Source organism: Lissotriton helveticus, chromosome 12 (genome assembly GCF_964261635.1).
Source record: "Lissotriton helveticus chromosome 12, aLisHel1.1, whole genome shotgun sequence".
NCBI classification, from domain to species: domain Eukaryota; kingdom Metazoa; phylum Chordata; class Amphibia; order Caudata; family Salamandridae; genus Lissotriton; species Lissotriton helveticus.
The window spans coordinates 425,196,095-425,223,802 of NC_136073.1; the positions used below are offsets into that span (position 1 = coordinate 425,196,095).

A 27,708-nucleotide genomic window follows, 5' to 3' on the forward strand; every position below is an offset into this window, starting at 1 on the left:
CTCTCTGTCGTCCTATGTGCTCTGGAGGATCAAGTCTCCCAAAGGATAGGGCTGATGTGTACTGCAGCAGGGCGTTGTGTCTGCCCTTAATTCCCAGGTTCCGAATCCACCGGTGGAGGACGGAGACACCGCAAGGTGCATCCTACTCCATCGGCAGCTCTGCCTCACCCCCAGGTTTCACTCTTAAAGCACCCTCAGCGGCACTAGGGTGGCCGGGTGCAGAGTGCTGAGGCCTAATGGTATCCTACACTCTTACCATTTAATGAGACTCTCACGTACGCTCTCCTGGGCTCTCGGGTGAAGCCATTTTCGGTAGCACCAGTGTATATGTAGGTCACTCTGTACCATCATCCAGCGCCAGGTGACCCTAACTTTCCTGCACAACATCTTGCGCTAGAGAACTTGGTGGAGCAGGCATCCACCAGTAAGGTAAATCCCAATACCTTTCCTACCACTGCACCAATTCATGAATCTTGAATGAACAGAGACATTTGGCAAGCACATTTTTCCTCTGCCTGCCTTACTGTGCAATCAGTAAACACTATTTGTATTCTAGACCTTTATTCCCATTCCCTATTGGGCACAGTGGCCCAAGTATTACTAGCAGTTCCATATGACCCCCTGGTATTCCTAATCTAACCCATCCAACATGGCTATGATGCAGCAAAATTTACATGGCAACTAGATAGTGGCTGTAGGAAGCTGTCTTTCTATGTAGAGTACCAAAATTAGGTACACGATGCAGAAAGTCCAGGCGACCCTTACTGGTTTACAGGGCCTAAATTAATCCCATTTGCTCTATTTGTGGTAGTGTGGACGAGCAGTTTAGGCTTATCAGAGGATAGTGTTAAGCATTTGTTGTACACTCAGAGTCAATAAATGAGATACACTCAAGAAGAAATAAGAAACCAATTTAGAACCAAATAACATAGATTTGTATGTAATTTTAGACAGCAAGATCGGAATCAGGTAAGTACTTTATAGATTTTTATAGGAAAAACAGTAGAAATTCGCAGCTGTTAGATTTGAGGCATGAGCCTCGAAAGTGGTAATGTTATCCTAGGGCAGAAACATTCACTGCATAGCTACACTTACAAAGAATTGTCAAGCTTACTCTCCTGGACTTAAGGTGTTTAGGGGCCAAAGTCCAAAGAGCCACCAACAGTTCAAATTTACCTGCCCTGGTGTGTCTGGGTGCAGAGGTGCTGGTCATGATTGTAGCCTGGAACGTTAACCGTTAAGGTTTATGGAGGAGTAGCTGTGGAAAGAAGCGCTGCAAGTGGGGACTTGGGGATAAGCGCAGTAGAATCCAAAGGGGAGCTTGGCTCTTGAGTGTCTCTGGAGCACAGGAACACCGTTGGTTTACGTGGACCCGGACTGGGGGGCTCAGGTGCAGAGGTGTTTTTGTCCAGCTGGTCGCCCCTGTTAGGGGCTCTCTGTTTGTGTTGGAGAGACCTGTAGAGGGGAAGAAAACAAGACAGCAGGGCAACTTCTGGTGATGGACTTAGAGATCCTGATGTCCCTCGTCGGCAGGTCAGTGTTGGCGCGGTGTTGCCCGGACTGGAAAAGCAGCAAGCCTTGGTAGTTGCAAGGGCTCTGGTAGCCCATGTATGGGTGCAGTGAGGCTCAGGGAATGCTCAGTGTCTCTGGTGAAGCAACAGGGCTGACCTCCTGGACTCTTGGTGACCTCCTCATGATGAGTTCTTCCCTCGATGGCCCCAGGGTTTAGCAAAACGGTGTACTGGGCCGGTGCAGTTGGTGTCCGCAGATGCAGGGGAGTGGCTCCACCACCCCAAGGGAGATCTTTTCTGGTTGTTGAGATGCTGGACTATCCTCGAAGGGTTTGGGGAAGATGTGCAGCTTATGGACTAGTCAATCTTCATGATTGTCGAGGGGCAACCAGCCTGGCAGAGTTTGGTGCAGGTCTTCTTTTCTTGCTCTGTTTGTCCTTCTTTGTCCTTCCTCGGTTCCATGTAGCTGGATCAGAGTTCTTGCTGTCACGGGCCACCTAAATACTGGATTTAGGGGCGTTAAGTGGAGCATAAGGTGGTAGCCAATGGGCTACCTACCTTGGGATGTCTACACCCCCTTAATGACCACTCCTGTGGACAGTGGGTATAAGCCTGTCCGAGAGAGAGGTCCTAGTTCCACTTTAAAACTAAATGGTGGAACCCTTCTTTCGGTGTCTACTTCAGTTAGCCCACCTTAGGAGTGTGACTAGCCCAAGAGTAAACACGCCGTCTAACTAGCTAATTTTTCTGCCTGTCCTGGTACCAAATCGGCCTCAGGGCAAGGGATGGCATCTTCGAGGTCTGGGGGGAGCCGACGTCACATATCAAAGGTGGTAGAGACTTTGAAGGCTCTGGCCCTGATATGTTGTGTTTTCCAAATGGTGTACACCATTTCACGCATCCTGCAACAGCATGCTACATGCACTTTTTGTGCGAGTCCCTTTGGGTGGCACAATACATGCTTCAGCCCATAGGGACCCTCTTTATTACCCATACTATGGACTCACATGGGCATTAAAGGCCTTGCCAATTGTGGTACCATTAGACAATTTACCTTGTTTTAAAGAAAAGAGCACAGGGCCTGGTTAGTAGCGACCCAGTGTACTTTCAGTCGAAAAGCTATAGTATTAGGGCAAAAAGTGTATGTGACCATGTCAAAAGGAGTCACTTTCCGACAATGGCTTTGGATCTGCAGGGTACTTGTTTTCATATCTATTGCAGGCCCACATGCACTGTCAGTGATTCAAAGTGGGCCAGTAATTCCTTTTCGCCTCACTAGTGCCCCTCAGGTGTTTACAAAAGGCATGGTAGTGATTGCAGCACACCTTTGGAGGATGGGGGTTCCATTCTTCCTCTACCTCAACAACTCACTGTTGAAGCCAGACTTGCCATATGTCAGCCAATCCAGACAATGGAGATTCCAGTCTTCCTCTACCTCAGTGATTGACTTTTGAAGGTGGGCTCGCATAGTGGTCAACCAATCCAGATGAACGCAAACCTCCTAACATCGTTTGGGTTAATTAGCAACGTGCGAAAATCACACCTGATACTTTAGTTTATCTGTCTGAACTATTGTGGATATGGTATAATTCTTTGCCTTTCTTCTGGCGCACAGAGTTCAGATTATTTAGGCTAGTGGTTCTAACCTGTGGTCAGTGGGGCCCTTGGGGGTCTGCAAAGCCTACTCAGAACCTGTGGTCTGGGGGACCCCAGGGAGTCCACAAAGCCTATTCCGGGGGTCCGCGATTGCTTAGAAAATTAAATATCATTTACAGTTTAATAAAGTGTATATAAATAATTGTAATGTAGAAGGATTTGTAGAGCGTAGACTAATCACCCATGAGGGTCTCTAGCCCTTTCGATGCACCCGACGGCCAACGGCCGTCACAGGCACTACCTCCGTTGTGCTGCGCATCTCCTTTGGCCGACGTGGCCCTGCCCACTCAATTAAACCGCAGCGGTTAAGCGGCTAGGTGCTGGGTAGGTGCGGAAGGTCTGGAGCATCAGTCGAAGAGCCAGGTCTTCAGTTTCTTGAGTAATGTTGTTAGCGTGTTGGCTGTTCTGATGTCCCGAGGGATCTTGTTCCAGGTCTTTGCTGCTACATAGGTGAATGAGCGGCCTCCTGCCCCGCTTTTGCAAATGCGTGTAATGTGTGCAAGTGACAGCGCAGCAGATCGGAGATTGCGGGTTGACTGGTGGAAGTGCAGACGGCAGTTGGGATAGGCAGGTCCATTCTGATGCAGTTCTTTGTAGGCTAGACGGGGTATCTTAAAATGGCAGTGTTTCTGGACAGTGGTGTTCCTGGTGGTGGAGCGTGTGGTGGGTGCGGGGAGGTGGCTTGAGAACCAGTCTTGCAGCACTGTTTTGGATGGTTAAATGCTTGTGTGTGATGTGGCCGGGTACTCAATAGTAGAGAGTGTTCTCATAGTCTAAACTGCTAGTGATCAAAGCCTGGGTGACCGTCTTTCTGGTGTCCAGGTGGAGCAATGTGAAGATGTTGAAGCAGGCAGATGTGACAGCATTGATTTAGGGGCCTCATGGGGAATTCGGTGTCCTGGATGATGCCCAGGTTTCTAGTCTGGTTGGTGGGAGTCGCGGTATGTCCCAATTTGGTGGGCAACCAGGTGGTTCCCCAGGGGGAGTTGTTGCGTCCGAATATCAGAACTTTTGTTTTCTCTGCATTGAATTTCAGGCAGTTGGTGAGCATCCAGGTGGTGACTTACATCGTGCCATTTTAAGTAATTTTTGGTGTTGATGGGATCTCCTGAGAGGGAAGGGTGAGTTGTGTATCATCAGAATACGAGATGATGCTGAGGTTGTGGGAGCGGGTGATCTTCGCAATTCTTGTGGGACTCTGCAGATGACGTCTTTGAGGGTGGAAGGCAGCAGCCTGACATGTTGCGTTCTTCTGGACAGGAAGTAATGCATCTATTAGAGTGCTGGTCCTTGGATTCCTTCTCCTTGGAGTCTGGTAATGAGTGTGTGGTGTTTATGTTTTGTAAAGCCCATGGCTACCCAAAGGCTTCCCCCTGCTGGTGAGTACTGTGCTGCGAGTAGGGCCTCTGGTACATTAAAAGATTAACAGCCATGTCTTGAGTTTCTTCCTGAAGGAAAGTGCATTTTCCAGGGCCCCGAAACTGGGTCGAAGATTGATACACAACTTCGATACTACGTGTGCGAATGATCTTACGCCCCTCTCATCCTTTTTACCCTTGTTCTGAGGAAATGAAGATGTGAGGATCTCAGGTGTCTAGTTGGAGCATAAGTGGTTATCAACTCTCTTAGCTTTACTGGGTCCTTGTTATTTATGGCCCTAGGAGCAATACAGAGAAATTTAAACGTAATCCGTGCCTCAATTGGGAGCAAGTGCAGCTGTTTGAGGGGTTCTCTTGCAGAGACATAACTAAGAACCTTTAGAAGTAGACATGGTGGAAAACCATGTTGAAAACAGCGGAGCGGTCGAGCAGCATTAGGGCTGCGGAGTGTCCTCAGTCAATGATGGTGCAAATTTTATCCGTTGTGGCGATGAGGGCCATCACAGTGCTATGGTTGCTGCAAATTCCTGATTGTGATTTTTTTTACAAGTTTGTGTTGTTCGATGTAAAAGGGAAGCTGGCTGTTGATTGCTTTTCCCAAACTTTTTCCAGGGAAGGGAAGCAGAGAGAGGGGTCGATAGTTGCTGAGTACTCCAGGTCTGTGGATGGTTTCTTGAGGAGAGAGGTGATATTTGTGTGCTTCCAGGCATTCAGGAATGTGGCTGTGGTGATGGATCTGTTGATGATGGACTGTAGTACTGAGCTTATTGTGATGCTGCCAAGGTTGAAAAGCTGGTGGGGGCACCTGAGTGGGTGGATGCCATTATTGCAGTGGTTTCTTTGGTGGTCATTGTGATCCAGTTGGAGAGTTTGGTTGCTATAAGGAAGCAACATATGACATTGAAAAGTGTAAAGTTTTCCATGAATGTGAAGAACTCTGAAATGTGAATTTAAAAATTAAATTGGTATGCTCTGACTGATTCGTGATTGGTATTATAAATGGGGTGACCCGTAAGACCACTGGACCCGAGTAAACAATGGTACATAAACAAATGGTCACAGTGGAAAATTGATTTTTAATTCACCTATGTAGAACCGAATTCGAATGCATTAAACAATTCAAACGTCGCTGCAAAAACAAATGATTTCTCATAATTTAATTTGAATCACAGAATCAAAATTATTCCAAACATAAGAGTATGCGATAAAACAACATTGATACACATTAGTGCTCAGAAAGAAAGAAGGGAGGGGGGTGGGTTGGTGAGTGATCAAGGAAAGAAATGAGTGACGGTGTAAAGAAACGGAAATGTAATGTGGTTCAGATACATTCAAGTTTTTTAGATCCAATCCGGCCTTTTACTTGGCGAACCAGTAAAGTAAACAAAACATAACATTATAGGCACAGATCAACATGTCTCTGTCGCGTATGTTTGATACAAATGCCAATATGTCAACGTTTCAACCCCTGTAGTCATAAAGGTAGCTTCACCCTTATTGGGGGTCTTCATCAGGACTCAAGGGAAGGTGGGTGAGGGGAAGGCAGCACCATTAGCTGACAGTGTGTGCACTCAGGCTGTATTTGCAAGATGAGGGCCTGTAAGCTCTTAAAAAACCGCAACATTCCAATGAATGAAACTAGTGGGTGCCACAAGTACACCTGGATGTCCGGACTGGGTTGAAAAATCACCACGGCTCCGTAATGAGTCAGAAAGCCCCGACTGATTCGTGAGACAGTGCAAGTGCATCAAACCAATGGATGATTTTTTGTTTTCATTGAATTTTAAAAAGCTGCAACCTTCCCATCAGAATTGTGAATTTTTAGAAATATTTGTGTGAATTAAATAATTATTTCTTCATTTGTATATTGTTTTGTGGTTTAAATCATCAAATTGCTTAGGCCAGGGTCTCCAGCTTCCAGTAATGACTAAGTGGGGGTCCCTGGACTCCCAATAGTTATTTTCATTGGAGGGTCCCTGACCCCAGTATTGATTAAATGGGGGTCTACAGAAGTCAAAAGGTTAAGAATCACTGATTTAGTCTATGGTACCAATGTTTCAGCCTCTGTTCTGGATCTCATTGCAGATACCTTTGAGACTACGGGATTGCTTGCTTCTTGCATCTTGCTAGTGAAACATGCATGATGGTATTCTGCAAGCTCTACTGTGGGACCTAAAGTCCCAGTAGGCACAGCACAGGGGAATCTGTAGGATTGTATCCAGATTTCAGAGGAGACAGCAGAAGACCCTCCGTGGTTTCTGCTGGGCCACATTTTGGTCAATGGAAAACCCTTCTTCTTATTCCACTCAGATTTGACACGGTTGATGGATGCATCACTTCTGGGTTGGGGACGCCATCTGAGAGAGGTGGAGATCCACTGGCTGCAGCTCAACTCAACACAAATTTGTTGAAGTTGAAGGCGATTGCCTTGGAGTTGAAGAATTTCTTGCCCACCCTCAAAGAAGGCTGTGCAATGTGAGTAAGGGTTATTTTTAAAAAAGTACTGTTTTCCCTTGGGCAAAAAAAGAGTAGAAAGATAGTCCAAACACCACAGCCGGACTCTTTGTTTGTTACAGTACGCATAGCAGGCAGACTCCTCTGTTTCCTGACCTCTGTCTCCCCCAATCTTGATTAATACAACCATGCTGTACCACATTCTTTCTGGATAAGCTCACACTGAGACCCCATAGTTCTTTTCTACCAAAAATGGTAACACCATTTCACGAAGAACATGCTGTCACTTCTCTATCCTTCTTTTGCCCTCCCTCATCCCCCAAAAGAGGAAGAGTCTCTCCTTCATTTGGACCCCAAGAGAGCACTCATTTTATCACACCAAAGAACATCTTGGAAGATCTTACTGGTGCGAAGAAAGGGAAGGCCTTTCAATAGCAGACAACCTCTTGATGTCTGGTACTCTGCATAATGATCTGCTCCCTATTGGCCAGGAAGCAGCCTCCGGAAGGCTGACTGGTTCTTTTCACCAGAGCCAAAGCTGCTACCACTGACTTGCCACGTAGAGTGCCTGTTCAGGAGATTTCTCAGGTGGGCAGCAGTGCACACATTCACGAAGGACTACTGCCTCGACAGTCTGGTCCATCCAGATGGGCCCAATCAAGGCCACCCATGCCACCGTCTGTGCCTTATGAAACCACCTTGGGTTCCACTCTGACCCCAACCTATGGCAGTTCCTTCTTCATCAATTCCGGTCCCTCAAGTGCCAGAGGTTGAGTTTTGTGTTATATTCTACACACTTTTAAAAAACAAACCATTCCCTAGCCCTACTAATGTGGTAGTAGACATTGAATGAAAATTGTATACTCATGCATGGTCGTTTTTTTGTATGAATTTGAAACCTAAAAAATGTCACAAACTGTCACTCTTGTAAATAGTAGGTTCGCATTTCACTTGGGACACTTCACACTTCTTGTGATGAACTTTTACGTCTATATAAACAATAATTGTTTTTCAACCTGAAGCTGTGTAGTTCTGATTCTCTCTTTGACAGACTTTGACCAATGAACATTGCCATTGAGCTTAATCATTATCATGTACTATACAGATTGACGACAGGAACCATTTTTCCTTGTTATATGATAGATACCCTGGTTCCGTGTGAGTAGGGTGACCCTTGTCTTTACATATGCAGGAGCCTTGGATGGCGGGCAGGTTGTTATTCCTGCTTTTTCCTTGTGCAGAAGAAGGACAGAGGCCTTTGTTCTGTTTTAGATCTTCTCCCTCCTAATGCCGTCCTGCAGAAGGACAAATAAAAATGCTTACACTGACAGAATTTCTGTCTTCTTTGGATCCGGGTGACTGGATGGTTGCCTTGGATCTGCAGGACACTACTTTAATGTGCCCATCCTGCAGTACCACAGATGTTACCTGCAGTTCAAGGTAGGCCAGGATCATTTTCAGTTTGCTGTGATCCTTTTTGGCCTTACCAGCGCCCCTCAGGTTATCACAAAAGTGATGGCTGATATCGCCGTCCATCTGCGGACTTTGAGGAGACCAGTTTTCCCCTACATTGACTGGTTGTTGAAGAAAAGGGCTCCCCACAGTCAGTCGTACACTACCCCCAGACAGCGAACCTCCTGACATTGTTGAGATTCTCTATCAATGAGCCAAAGTAGCACCTGACTCCTTCACAGAGATTTCCATTTATAGGATTGCTTCTGGACATGGTGCAGTCTGGCTTCTTTCAATGAGTGCAGGACTTTCAGGCTATGATCCCAAGTTTTCCTCATCAGGCCACGATTTCCGTGAGATCAATTCTGAGGCTTCTTGGCCTGCTGGCCTCTTACATCTGCGTGTCCACTTAACTAGTTGTCATATGTGGGATCTGAAGTTTCAGTGGGCCTAGACCAAGGAAGCCTGTTTGACGTCATCCAGGTTTCAGAGGAGATTGCATAAGACCTGCAGTGGCTACTGCTTGACCGCAACTTGACAAAAGGCAGACACCTCTCTCTCTTCTCCATTCAGAGCTGCTGCTGGTGGTGTTGGATATATATCTGCTAGGCTAGGGAGGCCTTCTGGGGGAAAGAGAGATATCATAAATCCTTGGTCTGCGGTAGAAACCCATCTCCACATACATCTCTTGGAGCTGCAGGCCATTTGCCTGCCATTAAAGGCCTTCTTACCATCTAGCAAGGGAAATCTGGTGCAGGTTCACTAACAGACTGCAACAGACGGGGTAAAGTGTGGCCCTATGACGCTGTGCCTCTGGAGTTGGCTGGATGATCAGGCTATTCTCTGATCATGAATCGCCAGGGCTGATGCACTAAGCTGGCGGTTCGTGGTGGACCATGTAACGGCTATGACATCTTGAGGTCACGCAGGACATCTATTGACAGTTGGGAGAGCCCTGGCTATATCTTTTCGCCTCTTTATAGAATGTGTAGTATCATAGCACCTGCTGTAGAAAAGTGACTCTTTTTGACATGGTCACCCCCTACTTTTTGTCTTGTACATGATGTGATTTCACCTGAAAGTGCTCTGGATACCTGCTAACCAGATCCCCAGTGCCAGACCTCTTTCCCAAAAATGTACACTTGTTTCCCCCAATTGACAACACCTTTAGCACCCTCTGATAGTCCTAGTAAATGGTACCGCTGGTACCTAAGGCTTGAGGTACCAAAGAGGGCCCATAAGGGCTTCAGCATGAATTGTGTCACCCCTGGGGACCCCTCACCAGGCACCTGCAGGGCTGCTATCACAGGCTGCGTGACGTGGTGCAAAGAAAAGGGTCTCGAAGAAAAGAACCAAAGGTGTCTCCCCTGCCTCCCACCCCGCCCCCGAGCATCTCAAGGCCTGAGCCTACTTGCTTGTTCAGCCCAAAGGGACTCCTAGCCAGAGCCTGCAGCCTCTTTACCTAGAGACTGATCACCATATAATAACATTGGGCTCCCAAAGCTGTCGTGCACACTGCACCTGGATGCCTTCGTGACACGGTAGTGTATTGTTGGTGCTGCCTTTGACCTTGCCCTCCACTAACCTTAAATCATGTAGATTCGTCCCGTAAGTCGCTATATTTTACCTGTTTGCAGAACTTATTCTTTCTTCGATAGGATAACATTGCAGAACTCGGAAATTGCACTGTGCCTACTTTATGAACTGAAAAGAATTCATATTTAACAACATACTTATTTGAACGATTTTTCTCTGATGCGTGAACTTAAATATACTTGCTATTTTTATAAATTGGGGTGGATCTCCTTCTTGTGTCATGTGTATCTTTTATTGATCATTGTGTGTATTTGCAGATATATTGCTCTCCTCTCAGTTAAGCCTTAGGCTACTCGCCCACCCTTCCCCTAAATGAATACCTGAAATTTGAAATGAAATTAAATTTAAATTTGTAACGCACAATAAACCTGAGGGAACATTGGGATTGCTAGAGCAAGCCCCTGTCCACTTATAAGGACTCATTACATGGTGTATCAGGTTATTGATATATGACATAAAGAGCCAGCTTCCTACTTTGGTGGTGCAGCAGTGGGATAGGAGACTCAACGTTTGCCGTACCACTTGGTTGATAAGTGATTCCACTAAGGAATCCCAAATTTTCCGTAGGTAAAAATGTATTTCCAATTTTTTATTTTTCTAAATTGTTCAAAATAGTTATTAGTGCCTTGGTTAAGTCCCCTAGTAAAATATCCCCCCTGGACTTCCCGACGTAGTCTACAGCCTCTGCATGGTACCCCCCTAAACTCGACTGCCCCTGTAATGAAAAACCCAACACCTAAGAACATACCTGCACCCTTCGCTCCTGGACCTTGGAGAAAACAACCAAAGATGTTGTCTCTAATCCCCACCCCCCTCACCCCCAGCCCCAACCCCAAGCATTGCAAGGCAAGGGTCCACTTGCTGGTTCAGCCTGACTGGCCTCCGCGCCAGAACCTGCAGCCTCTTTTAGCAGAGACAGATCTCAATAGAATAACATTGGGCTCCAGATGCTGTTTTGCACCCTGCACCCGGCCGCCCTCATGCCTCTGGTGGTGATCTGTTTGTGCTACCTTGGGCCTAGCCCACCATTCACCTTAACTCCTGGAGATTGGTCCTGTAAGTATCTGTACTATACCTGTTTTCAGAACCTGTTCTTCCTTCCATAGGATAACATTGTGGAACTCGAAAAGTGCACTGTGTCCACTTTTTCAACTGAAAAGAATTCATATTTAACAACGTACTCACCTGAACGATTTTTCTCTGATGCCTTAACATATAGATGCTCTCTATTTTTATAAATTGGGGTGGATCTCCTTCTTGAGTCTTGTGTCTTTTATTGATCATTGTGTGTATTTGCAAAGATCTTGCACTCCTCTCAGTTAAGCCCAAGGCTGCTCGACCACACTACCCCTAATAGAGCACTTTGGGATTGCTAGAGCAAACCCCTCTCCACTTATAAGGGAACCCGTGGACTATTTACACAGTATATCAGATTATTGCTATATCGCATAAGAGCCAGCTTACTACATCTGCAAGTAGGAGTTCCTAAGAACGCTTTTTTAGGTGGTGCATTCCGGCTAGGACAGTGAGTCTTTTTATTTATTTATTTTTAAACTTCTTTTTATTAACGTAGGACTGAGTCTTGTATTCCTTTCCACCTCTCCCTCTCTGAGTTTTGAAGCAGTTTAGTAACAACTGAGCACAAGTCTTCGCAATAACTCTGGATGGAACATGGACAATGTAGTACACAGACCGTCAGGGCATGAGCATCTATTCTCTGAGCAGGCTACCACTTTGGGAGTATTTTCTGTCACAGCAGTTTAGCAGGTTTCTGCACTCCATTCCGAAGGTTGAGCAGCTGCAATTGGCTGCCTCCTTAGATTGTGGATGTCATCCTAACTGCCAAGCATCCCTCTACAAAGTATATTTAAATAGGGATCTGGTGCAAAGTTGTGGCCCGGTTTGGAGCCCACAATAAAGATCCCTTACAAACCAAAATGTCATATGTTTTGTTGTTTGGTTTAAGTTTTTTGACCCAGCAAGTCCTTGCAGTGGCCACCTTTAAAGTTTTTTTCCAACCTTTTAGCCTGTTTGTGTTTGCCTGTCCTACCGTCCTTGTTTAAATCACCTGCTGTGATGCAGCGTATTACAGATTTAACACACATTTCCTCCCAAACCATTTGTGACGCCACCGTGGAATATTCATTTGGTCCTGATGTTCCTTGTGTGGATAGACTTAGACAGTGCTTATGGACCAGAAAAGAAATATTCAGATATGCACCAACATAACCTGACTTCAGTGACACTGAGATTGGTATAAGCGAACTCTACCGTTTCTCAGGTGTTTAACATTGTGTGAAATCCCTTTCCTCCTCCTGCTGAGTCTTGAGGAAGCTTTTAAAGAAGTGAATAGGCTGGTTAACATTCTTGATCGCAAAGCTTCCTCTTGGGTTCCAGCCAGATGGATTTCTTAGTTCACTTTTAGTTAGTTTGAGCTATTCACTCTTCGCTCTGTCATGAAGCCTGATAAACATTAGAGCATGCGTGATCTAACCTTCGGTAAGCACAGTTTGCTTTTAAAGCCAAATTGGCTTTTGGAGCAAAAGGATGTTGCTGACTTTGCATGGAGCATAATTGGTTTGGTTTTGAGACCTGGTCAATTAAAACTGGAATCATTGTCTCACTTTTCTCGTCATTGCCCTGAGCTACTTCATCTGTGTGGTCATGGGGACAGAAATCTGAAAAATTTGTAGCCGAAGGCACTCACTATTAGTTATTGGTATGGGATGAACTTACAAAAGTGGTACTATTTACGTTTGTTTTCTTTTAAAAAAGGTTTCCCCATCCTGGAGAATTGGGTTGATTTTAATTGATTGAGAGCTTTGTAGATGGATATCATAGTAGAAAAGTCATTCTTTGAGTGTCATTGTCTCTTGTAAACCCTGTTTCAATATATTTCCCATCAACTGATAATCCACCCAGTGCATTGAATGTATTGCCCTTTCTCTTGAAACAAAAACATTCTTTCTGAGTCTTTACACTTCTTTGTGTGTCCATCTATCTTACGTTGGTAAGTATTTTTGTGCGTACATGCCAACATCAGAGAAGTAGTAACACAATGCGAAAAGTTTATACCATTTTGCTATTAAGTTGCATTTGAGCAAGGGGTATTTTATAAAAGTGAGAAAGTGAAACATGAACTGTTAGAGTTCTTGCACTGTAAATTGTATTCTTTCATACATTTCTCTTACAGGCATTGCCAATGAAAATGGGGGAATCACATTCTTTCCAGTTCAGGTGAACATCAGTGGTCAAACTCAGGCGATAACTAACTCCATTCAGCCTCTCACGGCCCAGAGCCTGACTGGATCCTTGACAACACAACAAATGAATGTGGCTGGCCAGGTGTCAGTACAGCAGATGTCTGCCACTCACGGAATACAGCTGAGGCAGCAACTCAGCAGACCCAGGAAGGCAAACTCACTCACGCTCTTCTTTAGAAAGGTATTGTTGAGTTTTTTAACATAACAAAAAAAAAACAATAACCTAGAAAATAAATGTTATATTGCCACGAGAGGATTGAAGAATTAAATTAACTGCAGGTAATAACATTGTCACATATTGATAATTACATTTGACCAGTTAAGGGGTTAGGTGTTCCAAGTGGGGAAATAGGACATTTCAAAATTATTTACACTATTCAGATGGATATGTTAATAGTATACATTTTTAATCTTATAATCAAATATTTAATTAAACTACCCATTTTTGCAAATTGCTGTGTTAGCCTATAATATTAAAGTCCTAGTTGTCGTACACATTCATATACAAGTTCAGTGTTTCATTATATGTTTCTGGGATTTGATCTCAAAAGCATTTTTTTCAGTGATATTAGTTTACACTTTGTAGTAATGTTTTCTGTTTTTTATTGAAATAAACAAAAGAAAAACAGTAGCATCAGGTGAGCAATAATTGACATCATTGTAAGGTTTAGGTTGTCATTCGTACAGAAACAATAAACACAATATACAATATACATATATCTTGGGATCACGGGGATTCCTGTGGATCTACTTCCCTTTGTCGCGATGGGGGTGTACATCGCGACGGGGGTGTATATCATTCACCACGATAACTATTCCAAACCCCCCAAATCTTCCCCCACTTCTCCGGACAACCCCTGGCCACATACACTGCCCTCTCTCTAAACATGCATCAATCTAGATCCTCGGCCCATTTAGTGATCTGGGGTGGCCTGCCAGCTCCCCACAGCTGAGCAATATTGCGCTTGGCCACCATACATGCCAACGTTACCCACTGTTTCAAATATCCGTTCAAATCCGTGGGCTCCCATACATTCAAGACACACCTTCGGGGCTCTGGTCGTAACTCCATCCCCAATACTCCTTTGATCTCCTCATGTACCACTGCCCAGAAGGTTTGTATCTCCTCACAGTGCCATAGTATATGCATAAAGGTTCCGAGTTCCCCACAGCCCCTCCTACATTCTCCACTCATCACACGCCCCATGTGTACTAACCTAGGCCCCGTGATGTATGACCTATGCAAGACCTTAAGCTGTACTAGTCGTAGCCTCATCTGTATTGCAACCACTTTGGGTGAAGAGACTGCCTCTACCCAGTCTTCATCATCTAATTCCAGTCCATCTGCTCCCCATGCTGCCCGAATACTCCCTAACGGGTCTTCCATATTATTGACAAGCTTCCTATAGATCAAGGAGATAGTCCTGTCTGGGATATGTCCGTCTAACACTCGGTCCTCGAGCGGAGAGGCCTCTGGAAGTTCTGCATCCCCGGGTATGTGGGTAAGAAGAGCGTGTCTAATCTGCCGGTGCCGAAAGTGTTCATTATCATGCAACTTATACTGTTGTTTTAGAGATTCAAATGTCTGCATACTGCCCTTCCCCCACACATCTTTAATCTGACTGATCCCAATGAGGTCCCATTTATTGAACCCCTTAGTCCTCCACAGCTGCCCAGCTTTTTGGAACAGAACAGTGGGGTGGCCAACGTCAATCTTCCCTCCCACCCCAAACTTCTAGTTGCAGCGTGCCAAACCTGTACAGCTTGCGCCGTCGGGCCCATCAGCGCGAACCTCCCGGGTCTGGCATTCAAGGCTTTCAGAATGTCTTCGCCCAGAGCCTGCCCACGATCCATAGCATAACCTGGGTCCCCAGGGGGGCCGTAAACCATGTGATTCACCGCCGCCAGGTGTGATGCCCAATAATATTTCCTCAAGTCCAGGAGACCAATGCCTCCATCGTACCACAGAAGGGTTAACTTGACAAAAGATATTCGGGGCCTGCCTTTCCAGAGAAGCTGCCGTTGCAGTGTCTCAATCTCCTTGAAATATGAGGGCGGCACAGGATCCATTGCGTTTTAGAGCATGTATAGAAACCGAGATAAGGCCATCATCTTGAATAATACCGCCCTTCCTAATACCGAGAGGGGGAGAGCCCTCCAGCGCTCCACATCCTTTGTAAACCGATCCAAAGGGGGCCTCAGGTTATTAGCATATCTCATCTTCGGGTTTAGGGATGTATAGATACCAAGATATTTAAATCCAACCAATTCAATCTTTATCGGGCATGACTGTGGGATCACAGGCGGCACTCCCGACAAAATGAACAATACAGACTTCGACCAGTTAATGGCAAACCCGGAGTATCTGCCAAAAATCGCCAGGACTTCCAAAAAATTATTCAAGTATGCCCTGGGGTTAGTGAGGTATAACAAAATATCATCCGCGTATAACGAAATTTTGTCTTCCCAATCGGGCGTCCACCGCAGGCCACATATCGACCAGTCCCACCTGACCCATGCCGCCAGAGGCTCCCAACGCCAGTGCGAAAAGGAGTGGGGTTAACGGGCATCCCTGTCTCGTGCCTCTTCCGAGGGAAAAATCAGCAGATTTACAATTATTTACAATCACTCTGGCCAATGGAGCGGAATACAGCAATTGAACCCAGCCGACAAACACCGGGCCACAGCCCAACTTGGCCAAAACAGCAAATAGATAGGCCCATTCGACCCTGTCAAATGCCATTGTGGCATCCAAGGAAACCAAGACTGCCGGCTCCATTATCTTATGGGAACCACCCAGGATACCATGCAGCCTCCGCAAGTTCAGGGCCGTGTTCCGACGTGGCATGAAGCCGGATTGATCGGGGTGTATCAGGGTTGTAATGACCTTGACCAATCTGGTGGCGAGTAATTTCGCCAAAATCTTGGGCTCGGCATTGCGAAGTGAGATGGGCCTATATGAGGAAGGAGATGTCTTAATCTTGCCTGTCTTGTGAATGACCACAATGTTTGCCACTTGTTGGTCGTAGGGAAGCTGACCCAGCTCCCTACTCTCTAGAAACATGGCCTGAATATGTGGAGCAACCTTATGGGCAATTGGTTTGTATAGTTCTATCGGTATCCCATTTGGACCCGATGCCTTCCCAGACTTTATGCCTCTAATCGCCTGCGCGACTTCCTCATCCGTGAAAGGGGAGTCTAGGTACTCCCTATTGTCTTCGGATAGACTCGGCATGCAGATATCTTTGATCATTTCCGCATTTTCGGCCTCTGCGAAACCACCCACCGAGGTATATACTGCTTTGAAATACTCCGAAAATACGTCTGCCACTGCCTGTGGATCTGTGACTGTCGGATCCCGGCCCCTCTACCTCCGGCACCAATCTAGAGGCCATTTCACCACGCTCCAACCAAGCAATCAGCTTACCGGCCTTCTCGCCATGCTCATAAATTCGACCTTGCAGGGCCTGGTTATGCGAGATTGCCCTCTCCCTAGATAGGCTCTGATATTCCTCTTGTTTTAACTTCAGTAGGTGGAGGTCTCCTGGGACTGCGGACTCAGCCACCCGTTCCTCCAACCTTATCACATCCGCCTCTACCCTAGTCACCTCCTCTTGTTGTTTCTTGTTCCTGCCGGCAACCAGGGAGAGGACTTCACCCCTCAACACCACTTTATACGCCTCCCACAGCGACTGTGCCGAGTCAACAGTGCCTACGTTCTCACGGAAATAACAGTCCGAAACCCGGAGTATCTCTTTCTTAGTGGCCGGGTCTTTCAACTGCCAAGCACTAATCGGGGCTACCCTACCAACCACTGGTTGCCCGATTTCGACCTGCAACCACATCGGAGAATGGTCTGAAATGCCCCTGCCAAGATACCGTGCGTCTCTAACTGTGCTCGCCAAAGCAGCCGGTATCAATATGTAGTCCAACCTGGACATACTTTTGTGCGCAGCGGACAGATGTGTAAAGTATCTCTGAGTCAGATTGCGGACCTTCCGGCTATCAATCAGCCCCAGTGTCTCTAGGAATTCAGGGAGCCACCTTTGCGACGGGGTGCAAATTTGTGCCGGGTGTCGATCCAGCCCCCCATCAAGTACTGCATTAAAATCTCAACCCAGCACCAGTAACCCCATGGGTAGTGTAAAAAAAAGGCACTTAAATCTCTGAAAGTATCGGACTGAAGGCCAGGTGGTACATATATTGACAGGAATGTAACTGTCTTACCTCCCAGTCGTCTCGAGACACCCACATATCTACCTCTCTGGTCTGACCATGTAGCCTTTATGTCCAAAGGAAAGGAATTCTTTGTTAGGATACCAACTCCCCTAGAACCCCATGTAAACCCAGCGTGCGCCAGCAGTTTATATCCTCCTTTATGGAGGGCCATACACCAATTCCCGACAAGATGCGTCTCCTGTAGCAACGCAACCTCTGGGGAATGCCTTCTGATTAGCTGATGCACCATACTTCTCTTTATCTTGTCGCCCAGACCATTCACATTCCAACTCAACACCCGTATCCCCGATCCCTGACTAGTACGCGACATTCACCCCACACCGCTAGCATCAGATTGTAGTGCTGTCACCTGATGCAAAAAACATAGCAAACCCCGGAACAGTGTCTGCTTCACCCCCAAAAAATCCCTCCCTCCCTCCCTCCCTCCCTCCCTGCACCCCTGCTTAAGGCTTACGCCCATCCCCAACTGGCAGTGTGCCTGTCGCCCCTTACTCAAACTCACACTTCTAACTAAATATAGTAACGGGGAGGAGAATCGATGTACCACGCCCGCCCCCACAGCTCTATAGCAAACTATAATTTGGTGTTTAAGAGGCCCCCCTCCCGCCGCCCTCAGCCCCGCGTATGCATATCAATACTGCAGCGGGGATAGCACTTGGTTGACCATAGTCTCAGTGGCTGGATCCCACCCTTCGCTGTCACTCAGCCTCCTGCCGTTCACCCTCTCTCTCCTGACCATGTCCCTCCGACTCAGTCGAGTGGAAGCAGTCTATCCAATCCGCCGCCACCTCTGGATTATCAAAAAACCACGTTTTTCCCCTCGCCTCCACTCTCAATTTCGCGGGGAACATCATTCCATATCGCAAGCCCTTGTCTCTCAGTTTCTTCTTTACCGGCAGGAAGCTTTGGCATTGTTTCTGCACAAGTTGTGTAAAGTCTGGAAAGAAGAAGAGAGAGGCATTTTCATACTGGAGGGGTCCTCCCGTGCGGGCCGCCTGTAGAATCACATCTCAGTTCCTGAAATTCAGGACCCTTGCTATCATCGGGCGGGAGGGAGCACCAGGCCTGGGCCTGCCCCCTGGTACCCTGTGCGCCCGCTCAACCGTGAAAATTTTTCCCAGTCCCTTGGGCTTAAGATGATTGAGAATTATATCTTCAACAAACAGATCCGGATTCTCCCCTTTCTCAGGGACCCCAAGGATGCGCACATTATTCTGTCTAGCCCTCCCTTCCAAATCGTCCAGATTCCTATCCGCTAGGACCAGAGAGGCTTTAAGATCACGTACCTCCTGTTGAAGTTGCGTCACATCCTCGATCAGGCTGGCAGTCTTTATATCTAATGTTTTAACCTTTTCATTTGCTTTTGTGAGATCTGCCCGGATGAGGTTAACTTCTATGGACATCGTGTCCAATTTGCCATCAAGAGATTCCATTTTCTGTCCCAAGGCCGCCTGGACTCCCTCGAAAGCTGCCATCACATCCGCCAATGTTAGGTCCATCGGCGCCTCTGAGGAGTCTCCACTTGTTTTTTGGGACTTTTTGGCTTCCACTGTTGATCCCCTAGGCATGGTGTACCGGTCCAGTTTGTTGGACTGGACTGGTTTAGGGCCCCTTGATGATCTGGGTATAGGCTTGTCATTATCTCCCTTGGCCGCCATAGTGTTTGTCGCCACCACGTCACCTCACCGCCTCGTGGGCCGAGCTGTAGGTCAGACCCCACCAAGAGGTCCACTCTCTCAGTATGCCAAAGTTGCCGCCCGCAGCCGGACCGGCCCGTTGGTAGCGTCTACTGGGAAGCAACAATCCAGAGGCCAAGAGCAGGCCACCAAAATCGCCACTCTAACAGCACCAAGACGGGTCGCAGCCTTGGCACCTCAGGGTCTACTCCCAAGTGCCGAACATGTAGGAGCGCCCACCCGCGCTTGATAGGGCTCAGCGGTCCTAGTAGTCATGAGTCGGTAGGAACATCCAGGCAGGGCGCTCCAGCTATGCTCGTCCCGTCGGAGAGCACTCGGGGTAGGGAGCCACCGGGCCCGCTGAGAGTACCAAGATTAGGGGCAGGCGGCCCAGCCAATGCGACACGCCCCCTTCAGATCCCACCGTGTGGACTGGATCAGCGCACCTTCAACCGGCAGCACAGCCGTCTCCGGCTGCCCCCATGCCGCACAGAGGGGTGGGTGGGGGGGGCACAACCAGTCTCAGCACCTCCGAGCTCACCAAGTGCGGCAGCACCTCTCCGCGGTCCGATCCGCCAATTTCAGGCCGCCTGCGAGATTGCCAAGTCGCACCCCCAGCAGCGACACTCCCCACGTTCCAGGGCGCCACTCCCTTTCACCCCGACTCCCGTCCCCACCACATCTACCGGACCGGAGAGTCGCGCAAGTCTCCAGCCACACCTCAGGCAGCAGGTGGCGACCTTTAGCGACAATGGTGTCCCCCTTTGCACTTCTCGCGGGCCGGCCCGGGAATCTCCGGCCACCGGCGCCGCTTCTGGTACAGTGCACTCGCCCACTCTCAGAAGGCTTGCTTCCAGTTGGTTTTTTTGGGGGGGGGGAGGGGGTGGAACGAGTACCCCCACCTCCGACGGTCTCAGTGACACTTCTGTCGCGGGTCGGATCGGATATTTCCGTCTGCTGGCTCCGCAGCAGACTCACAGCCCCTCCAACTCAGACTCTACGCTTAGTCTCGTCCTCTTCGCCCCCTGGGTGCCGCTCCACACTGCAGCACCACTCCGGTCCCCGTCACCACTGGGGACCGGAGACACAAGCAGGACCCTCGGCAGCACCAGCGGTCAATAGGTCTTTCTTTCTCCTTCACTCGCGGGCCGGCCCGGGCACGTCCGGTCGCCGGCGCCGCTGTTGTTGCACTAGGGTCCGGCCACCAACATCACTCGGGTCCCAGGGCTCATTCGCCCCACAGCCGTAACTTGTTCTCGTCGCGACTCTGGCCCCCGTCACCGCAGCGGAACCGGAGAAACGGCCGGGAGCTCAGCGGCGCCACAGAGAGCGGGTGGCGTACTCCGACACCAGGATCTTCAACAGGATCACCAAGCTGGGGGGCTAGCTACGCGGAGCCGAGGTCCTAAGCGGCCATCATGCTCAACGGATAGTTCCTCCTCAATTCTGAATGTTTTCTGTTTCTAGTTTCCTTTAAAAGAATTCAGCTCTGTAAAGCAAAGCCAAGCTGTTAGGAATCTTGAATGCCCAGTGCTACTGTACATTAGAATTGCAAGGAGTCTAGAAATGGTTTTCTTCAAATTTAAAGCTTGCATTTCATGGGAATGCCATTTTTGCAGTTCAGAGTTCTCGTATGACGAACTAATGCATTCTGAGTGCTCTAGTCCTAAATTTGAAATCCTTTTGGACTGAAATCAACTCCCTGTACCTTTACAGAATGCTTAGCTCCAGTAGCAACTCATTTGAGTGATGTGTTTTCATCTATTCCCATACTTCAACGATTGGATGATAAAGGCGCCAGCTTCTCGTCAGCCAATAAAAGCAACAAGAGCCTGTCTTATTCTGTTCAACAACCTCTGTCTTACCATCGATCAGCAGAAATGGTCAGTCAATACCATTCCTGGGAGTAGTTCTGAATATAATTCAAAACAAAGCAAAGCCTTCTTTTCACAAGAAAGGCAAATAAGACTCAAACTCATGGTGCAGAGATTACTAAAAAGAAAGTCTGTTTCGGTTCACCTATTCAAGTCAATTTGGGGCTGATGTATTCGTTAATTTCTCTTGTACCATTTTGCTGCCTCCGAATGTGGCCTATGCAGTAGGAGTTAGACAATGCCTTCAAACTCAAGGGCTATTTGATGACATAAACCAGATTACTCAGAACATGACAGCGTCTTTACCTTGGTGCATGAAGTATTCTCATCTGTTGACAGGATTAACTTTCCTGCCTCAGATACCCACATTTGTTATTACCACAGACGCTTCTCTAAAGGGGTGAGGTGAGGTGTTCACCTTACAGGATTTAAGAATCAATGGGAAATGAACTCAGCGTCAAATAAAAGTGCATTTACATTTGCTAGAGCTCCAGCCCATAGCATTTAGCCTGCAGTCATTCTTACCCAGGATAAAAGGTTCATCAGTGTTGATTTGTACAGGCAATACCACCAGCATACATTATACAAAGAAATAAGGGGGCGCCAAATCTCCGGCTCTATCTCAAGAACTTTGGGAGTAGATTCTACAGCAACAAATAACAATCAAGGTGGAGCCTGTTCCAGGGACAAGCGGTGCTCTAGTAGATATTATTATTAATTTATTATTATTAATTTATAAAGCGCCTGAATCATCCCCGAAGGGGTATCTCCGCGCTGAGGACGAGCTGTAGCAGGTTGAACCAATACATCATATTAAAACAGTACAGTATCTGAAAGAGACACGTTAGTGATAGATTCCTTACCTTAGAATGTCCCCAGGCGTCAGACTGGATCCGGAAACTTTTGCGTAGCAATACCCCTGCGCGTCGGTAGGCGTCGTCCGCGGCTCCGCGTCCGTCGTCGGCGTCGTTAGCACCAGAATGACGTCGCCGGAGTACTTAGATGCCGCCCTCGCGCACTGACGTCAGTTCTTCTTTTTCCCGCGCCAGCTAGCGCAGATCCGGAGAAGCTCTACCCCTTAGTCACTTTTTGACTAAACTTTTTTGATCTTTTGATCTGTTTATCTCGAGTCGCTCTACTCCTACGGTGCCGGTAGGGATGCCCGGGTTCAAACCTTGCTCCAAGTGCATCCGACTGATGTCGGTTACTGACCCCCATCGCCGGTGTCTTCAGTGTCTAGGCCTCGACCACGACAGACAAACCTGCTCCGACCCCGCGCCGTTCAAGGTCCCGGTCCCACAGGAGGTCGAGGGACCGGTCGCGGGATCGGAGCCCTCGTAGCATCGGTCTTCAGGATCCAGGTCCTCAGGTAAGAGGCATGAGAGGTCGGAAAGGCATCATCGTTCTTCCGACCCACCCCGACGCTCGTGCAACGCGGCCGGGGGTTCGGGTGACACCACCCACGCGGCTCTGACAGAGTCACGGGCGTCGCAACCTGCCCATACCTTCCGGTCCCTGGGCACGATGCGACGCCAGAGGAGATCGAGCGGTACCTCATGGACATGAGGTCTCTCCCTCCTCCGCCGGGCTCCGTGGCGCCTTCGGGCCCAGCGGTCCCGGCTGGAGGGCCTAGCGGGTCGGGTGCTTCGGCTCCGACGCCGTCGGGTGCTTCGGCGCAGGCCTTCACTGGATCCGGTTCTGGATCCGGGTCGTCGCCGGTCGACCTCATGACCTCACGACCTCACCGGCCCCTAGGGTGTCGCCCCCGGCGCCGCCTACGGACGACGCCGTCCCCGCCCTTGATTCGATTCCGGCGCGGCTCTCGACGTCGTATGGAGACTTTTACTTCCACGAACCGGCCACATCCGTTGAACCTGAATTTCAGGTGATGGGTGACGAGGGAGATTGGTAGGGGTCTATGGACCCTCTGGCACAGGAGTGACAGTCTCAACAGGACTGGATATATGAGCTTGGGGATGCCAGTGGACTGGACACTTCGCCAGACACTGGTTTTGTCTCCCCTCCAACCGTGGCTACGGAGGAGGGGGCTGCCTAGTGTAGTGTTGACGTGGGCAGCCAAGGCCTTGAGCCTAGAGCTCCCCGTCACGGCCGTGAGGACTAACCTCCTCACTGAGGTCCTTAAACCGCAGGCAAGCTCGGCTGAGCCTCTGCTGCCGTATAATGAGGCCTTGTGTGACGTTCTTTTGGGCACTTGGTCCAAGCCCGCTACAGGTCAGCCTGTGGATAGGAACGTGGCCAGACGCTACCGCCCGGCTCCGGGCGACCCTTGCTTCTTGTCCACCCACCCCACCCCCGAGAGCCTGGTCATCCAGGCCTCTACTTCCCAGACCGCATTCCCAACGGCTCCGCCCGATCGGGAATCCAAGAGGTACGAGCAATTCGGTAAGAAGGTGTTCTCGTCCCTGAGTTTGGGACTGAGGTCAGTCAATACCGCATGCCTCTTGGGCCGCTACACCCACACTCTGTGGGACACGGTCGCAGACGTGCTGCCACAATGTCCGGAGGATGCCCGGACTAAACTCGCCCAAGCCCTTGCGGAGGGTCGAGATGAAGCACGCTATTCCATCCGGTGTGGGCTGGATACCACGGACTCACTGGGCAGAGCGATGGCAACAACTGTGGCGGTTCGACGCCACGCCTGGTTGAGGACCGCCAACTTTTCGGCTGATGTCCAGGCCACCCTTCTGGACATGCCCCATGCCAGCAAACGGGTGCCTTTCCCTTCTTTCGTGGCCAAGGAAGGGGCGCTCCCACACGTGCTGCCAGCCACGCACCGCTGGCACTACACAGCGCGGTGGCGGCCGTGGAAACTGCTGTGGCGGCGGTCGGGGACAACGGCGAGGCCAATCCACAACTTCCCCTGCAGCACCCGCCTCAAAACCCTCCTAGTCCGTGCTTTCAGGCCCATGTGATGCCAGTGGGGGGCAGGGTTGGCCATCACCTCTTCCACTGTCACGTCGGACATGTGGGTGCTGCAAATCGTCCGAAGGGGCTACTCCCTCCCCTTCGAGGCGACCCCTCCAGCCATGCCACCGCAATACCACCGCGTGTCGGGGGATCACTTGCAACTTCTGCAAGAGGAAGTTACGGCCCTCTTGGCCAAGGGGGCCATCAAGCACGTTCCTGGGCCAGAAGTAGGGTGTGGTTGTTACTCCCACTACTTTCTGGTACCCAAGAAGGGCAAAGGGGGCCTACGCCCTATCTTGGACCTACGGAACGTCAACCGCTTTCTCCGGAAAGAGAAGTTCAAGATGCTGACTTTGCCTCAGGTCTTAGCTGCCCTAGACCCAGGAGACTGGATGGTAGCGTTGGACTTGCACTGCGCCTATTTCCACATCCCCGTCCTGCCGGCCCACCGGCATTACCTGCGGTTCACGGTAGCCCACGAGCACTTTCAGTTTACCTTGCTCCCCTTCGGCATTACAAGCGCCCCACGGGTGTTCACGAAAGTGATGGCGTTGGTCGCAGCTCATCTGCGCAGGTTAGGGGTTTCAGTCTTCCCCTACCTCGACGACTGGTTGTTGAAGGCGGGCTCGCCCCAGACAGTTGTCAGCCACCTCCAGACTACGGCCGACCTCCTGCACCTGCTGGGGTTCTCCATCAATGTGCCGAAGTCACACCTGTGTCCTTCTCAGAAGCTCCTCTTCATCGGAGCGGTTCTAGACTCGGCGCAGTTTCGGGTTTATCCTACCGTACAGCAGGTTCGGGATATTCAAGGTCTGATTCCGATCTTTCAGCCTTTATCCCGAGTCTCAGTCAGGTTGACGCTGCGGCTTCTGGGGCTGATGGCCTCCTGCATTCTTCTGGTGCATCACGCCCGGTGGTGGATGCGGGCTCTGCAGTGGGACCTGAAGTTTCAGTGGGCCCAGCATCAGGGCAACTTGTCCGACCATGTCTTGATCTCGGAGGGCACTGCAAGACAGTTGCAGTTGTGGCTCACGGACCGCGATTGGGTCAGCGGCAGATCCCTCTCCCTACCCCAACCGGAGCACGTATTTGGGACGGACGCGTCCCTCCAGGGCTGGGGGGGCCACATGGGAGAGGCGGAGATCAGAGGCCTCTGGTCTCCGGCGGAGTCCCAGCTCCACATCAATCTTCTGGAGCTGCGGGCGATCAGACTTGCACTGAAGGCATTCCTCCCCTCTGCCCGGGGGAGTGTAGTGCAGGTGTTCACGGACAACACCACCGCCATGTGGTACTGCAACAAACAGGGCGAGGTGGGGTCATGGACCCTCTGCCAGGAGGCTCTGCGCCTCTGGCAGTGGCTGGAACATCAGGGTGTGACTCTGATGGTTCAACACCTGGCAGGTTCTCTGAACGCCAGGGCGGACGAACTCAGCCGTCGGTGCATGATGGATCACGAATGGCGTCTGAACTCGGACGTGGCGCAAGGACTCTTTCAGCAGTGGGGAGAGCCTTGGTTAGAGCTATTCGCCACAGAAGAGAACGCGCAGTGTCATCAGTTCTGCGCTTTGGAATTTCCAAGGCGGCACTCGCTCTGAGGCGCTTTTCGTCGCGAGTGGAGTTGCGGTCTATTGTACGCCTTTCTGCCTATACCACATCTGCCCAGAGTGCTGAAGAAGATCAGGCGCGACCGGGCCCAGGTTATCCTTGTGGCTCCCGACTGGGCACGAAGATATTGGTATCCAGAGCTACTCAGCATGTCTGTCATCCCCCGATTCGTCTGCCTCTTCAGGAGGACCTTCTGTCGCAGCAGCAGGGGATGGTCCTCCACCCGAACCTGTCCAGTCTCAACCTCCATGCTTGGAGATTGAGCGGCGACAGTTGAGGCCATTTGACTTGCCTCCTGAATTCTGTAATGTCATTCTGGCAGCCAGGTGTCCCTCCACAAAGTCGGTATACGCCTGCAGGTGGAACAGATTTGTGGCATGGTGCACAGCAAAGGCTATGGATCCACTCTCTGCCCCCCTTTCTGAGGTTCTCCTCTTCCTTCTTTCTCTGGCCCAGCAGGGCTCTGCTCTGGGCACTATCAAGGGCTACCTTTCTGCCCTTTCCGCCTCCCTAAGGCTACCTGATCAGCCATCTTTGTTCAAGTCCCCTATTGTAAATAGGTTTTTGAAGGGCATCACACACATGTTCCCTCCTGTTCCTTTCGTGATGCCTCAGTGGGAATTGAACCTTGTACTTACTTATCTGATGTGCGCTCCCTTTGAGCCACTTCATAACTGTCCTCTCCTCCTTCTTACTCTGAAGACTGCTTTCCTGGTTGCCATCACCTCTGCCAGGAGAGTGAGTGAGGTCCAGGCTCTTTCTTCCAAACCTCATTTCCTTACTGTCCATCCGGACAAGGTTGTGTTGCGGACAAGGCCCTCTTTCCTGCCCAAGGTAGTCACAGCCTTCCACATCGGGCAGTCCATCACCTTGCCCACCTTCTTTCCGCCTCCGCATCCCTCGAAAGAGGAAGAGAGGCTCCACCGTCTGGACCCAAAACGTGCGCTCTCTTACTATCTGGATCGCACACGCCAGTGCCAGTTCCGGGTGGATGACCAACTCTTTGTTGGGTACGTGGGCGCTAAGAAGGGACGGGCGGTGCACAAGCGGACCATCTCTCGGTGGATCATCTTGTGTATCCAGGCGTGTTACTCCTTGGCTAAATAGGAACCTCCTGTTGGGCTGAGGGCCCACTCCACTCAGGCCACGGCGACTACTACTGCCCTGGGCCGAGGAGTCCCCTTGCAGGAAATTTGTCAGGCAGCTACGTGGGCCTCCCTGCACACGTTCACGAGACACTACTGCCTGGACAGTCAAGTTCGGAGGGATGGCTTCTTTTTCCGTTCCATCCTCCTGGACTTTCTGGTGTGATTATTGGTTCGCAGACCCACCACCGGGGTTGGCATTGCTGGGGTATCTATTCTAAGGTAAGGAATCTATCACTAACGTGTCTCTTTCAGATGCACAAGTTACTTGTGTAACGATATATCTGTACGAAACATTAGTTAGTGATAGATTCCTTACCGACCCACCCATCCTCCCCGTTCTGCGAACCGATATCTAGGGTTAAGGTCATCCCCTTTCAGGGCCCTAGTTTCATGGCACCAGTGTTGGTTCTATCATGGCTCTGCGTATCTGGCGCGGAAAAGCTGTGTATCAGAACTGATGTCAGCGCGTGAGGGCGGCGTCTAAGTACTCCGGTGACGTCATTTCGGCGCTAACGACGCCGCCGATGCCCGGGGAGCCGCGGACGACGCCTACCGACGCACAGGAGTATTGCTACGCAAAAGTTTCCGGATCCAGTCTGATGCCTGGGGATATTCTAAGGTAAGGAATCTATCACTAACTAATGTCTCTTACAGATATATCGTTACACAAGTAGTAACTTGTGCTTTAAGAAGCCTTTTAAATTGAAGGTAATCGGGACATTGCCACAGGTGGATAGGGAGTTGGTTCCAATAAAAAAGAGCTAGGTGAAAAAACGCTTTGCCCCCTAGGTACGCCTTTTTGCTCTGTGGTACAATGAGAATGGATTTAGTACCTGATCGTAGGGACCTGGAAGGCAGATATTGGGTAAATGTTTCTACAAGGTAGCTGGGATCCTTGCCGTTCAGGGCTCTCTGCAGCAAATCTTA

At 49.5% G+C, this 27,708-nt stretch overlaps 1 protein-coding gene across 1 annotated transcript in view; it reads left to right on the forward strand.

Moving 5' to 3' along the window:
• The window catches only part of RBL2 (RB transcriptional corepressor like 2), an 817,437-nt gene that overhangs the window by 587,444 nt on the left and 202,285 nt on the right, over positions 1-27,708 (forward strand). Inside the window, exon 16 of the mRNA XM_078670248.1 lies at positions 13,242-13,492. Within this exon, the coding sequence (XP_078526374.1) occupies positions 13,242-13,492 (251 nt within the window). The remainder of the gene's footprint in view (positions 1-13,241; positions 13,493-27,708) is intronic.